The sequence below is a fragment of the Diaphorina citri genome, unplaced genomic scaffold (assembly GCF_000475195.1).
Source record: "Diaphorina citri unplaced genomic scaffold, Diaci psyllid genome assembly version 1.1 scaffold3594, whole genome shotgun sequence".
NCBI classification, from domain to species: Eukaryota; Metazoa; Arthropoda; class Insecta; order Hemiptera; family Psyllidae; genus Diaphorina; species Diaphorina citri.
Window position 1 is genome coordinate 1 of NW_007380994.1, and position 2,511 is coordinate 2,511.

A 2,511-nucleotide genomic window follows, 5' to 3' on the forward strand; every position below is an offset into this window, starting at 1 on the left:
TATCAGTCCTCATGACAAGTGTAAGATCGATAAGTGTAGGAGTATTAGTGTTATGATGTAAATGTGTAGGATTTGATGGTAATATTGTTAAGTTAAAAGAGGATACAGTTTCTTTAAGTAACAGTGTTTGAGAAGATGACTCGTTGAGCATATTTATGTTGAAATCCCCCATGACAACAATATGCTCATACATGGGGACACAAGAAATAAAGAGATTTTCTAGTTCCTCCATGTTGTACACATTTGGCGGTTTATAAACTACAGCTACCAAGATTTTAACAGACAGGACTGTAATCTCTACCGCCAGTAATTCAACACTTGATTCTTCAACTGTCACAGTCGAGTGAGTACTCTTCATGACAACTTTATGAACCAAGTCTTGGCGAACATACATTGCTACTCCTCCTCCCCTCTTGTTCCCTGGTCTATCATTGCGAGACAATACAAAACCAGGGATCTGTACAATATTATTCGAGATCGAAGGCTTTAACCATGACTCGGAGATGAGGATAGCATGCACGTCAATGGTATTGATGGCTGCTTGGATTTCATGAAGATGAGGGTGAAGACTTTGAGCGTTAAAATGAACACATCTAAAAGTCTTCCGAGGAGGCGATGTATTGCTAGGAGTTGCACTGTTGCTATCCTTAATCAAACTGCTGCCGGAACCAGCAACGCCTGCGATGACGACACCATCAGAATTGACGAAACCCCCACCACAAACAACAGCAGAGGACCCGCCACCGACGGAGCCCCCACCACAAACAGCAGCAGGGGACCCGCCACCAACGGAGGCCCCCACCACAGATCAGCAAGCAGAGGACCCGCCGCTGAAAGAGCCCCACCACAAACAGCAGGGCAGAGATCCGCCACGACGGAGCCCCCCACCACAAACAGGCAGCAAAAGAGGACGCCGCCACCTGACGGAGCCCCCCCACAAACAACAGCAGACAGAGGACCCCGCCACTGACAGAGCCCTCCCCACTAAACAGTGCAGGGCAGAGGACCCGCCACCCGACGGAGCCCCACCCACACAACAGCAGTGCAGAGGACCCCGGCCATTGACGGAGCCCCCCACCCCACAAACAAGGCAGCAGAGGACCCGCCATTGACGGAGCCCCCAACCACAAACAGCAGGCAAGGACCCGCCACTGACGGACCCCTCACCCACAAGCAGCAGCAGAGGACCCCACCGAAGCTGAGCCCCCACCACAAAGCACGCAGGCAGAGGACGCCTGCCACTGACCGGAGCCCGCCACCACAAACAGGCAGGCAGAGGACCCGCCACCGACGGAGCCCCACCACAACAGCACAGAGACCCGCCACTGACGGAGCCCTCCACTACGGAAAGATTTACACCGACCCGCTAGGTCCCGACATTCTGAATCAGAGGCCCGACGACAAGACGAGAACCCACCCTGCGAAGCGCGGCGACTCAACCCTATGGCCAATCCCTGCGGTCTCTTATAAAATGCGCCGATACTTCGGGTCAAAAATATCGGGTAAACTCTAATGTTACTGATGTCGCGAGACGTCAGATATATCATCCGAACTGAGGCTCGCTCAGTAACCTTAAAGCAAAAACCTATTTGCATAAAAGGGGAAGAGAGGTGGACATCCCAACATAATCATAATATACCCACGGATAAGGTCCTAGCATTGTAGGATCATAACAATAAGGGTCATACAAATTAAGATTAGGGTATGAAACACATTGTGATTTAGGTCTAGGAATTATACTGGCCCTCCTGATTACCATAGTGTGAGTATGGAATCCTGCTAACCTTTCCGTGCATGAGTACGAAGTACGATTTGAACGTACTTCGTCTTTTCCCCTGAAGATTTACCGAGAAAAAACTTTTGTTTCCTATGAGACTATGTCCTATTGATTATAATCAGACTTACATAAATAGGAGTACAACATTAATAGTCCGATTCCCAGGCACTTAACTAATTGGAACCAGTATTGAAAACAAGCATGGGGCGAAGTTGCGAGTTGATCATTGACCGGCGCCGACTCTTTCACTACGCGACTATCCATTAATTCTGTTCGCTGATTCTTTCCTTGGAGAGTGTTAGTAGTGTCCTTCTCCTTGTCATCTTCTTTGCATGCACCAGAGCGAGGCACCAATTGTTTTGACCGGCACTGGCATCAGTTCCCAGTTTTCCATTACAGGCTTAACTTGAATAATAATATAGATGTCCCATACTGGACGATTTTTCCTATTATCTTGGATTTTACATATCAACATGAGTTTAAAATGTCACCACTGATTGCTTAGATGCTTGAACCACAACAGGTAGATAAGGCAGAAAATTTCTAGGAATTTCTTGCATTTCTGGTCTAGTTGCGCAATAAGCCAAGAGTATTTTGTCAAAAATCGAACCATGGAATATCAATAGTTAGTCACTTACCAATCAATTATACATACAAGACTATATAAAACTCTTATCATATCTAAGTAGCCATCGGATACAGCGTTGAAGAACTTGCATGCACTTTTCACATTT

At 47.2% G+C, this 2,511-nt stretch overlaps 1 protein-coding gene across 1 annotated transcript; it reads left to right on the forward strand.

Annotated features, from left to right (window-relative positions):
• The first annotated feature begins 683 nt into the window (after nucleotides 1-683).
• Nucleotides 684-1,112, forward strand: LOC103520415 (extensin-like). The gene has a single exon (XM_008485504.1). It carries the CDS (start codon nucleotides 684-686, stop codon nucleotides 1,110-1,112), a length of 429 nt encoding a protein of 142 aa, XP_008483726.1.
• Nucleotides 1,113-2,511: the final 1,399 nt, after the last annotated feature.

Bases quoted from the DNA above. Each gene is read 5' to 3' on its own strand.
- LOC103520415 (XM_008485504.1), top strand. From the start codon at position 684: ATGACGACACCATCAGAATTGACGAAACCCCCACCACAAACAACAGCA.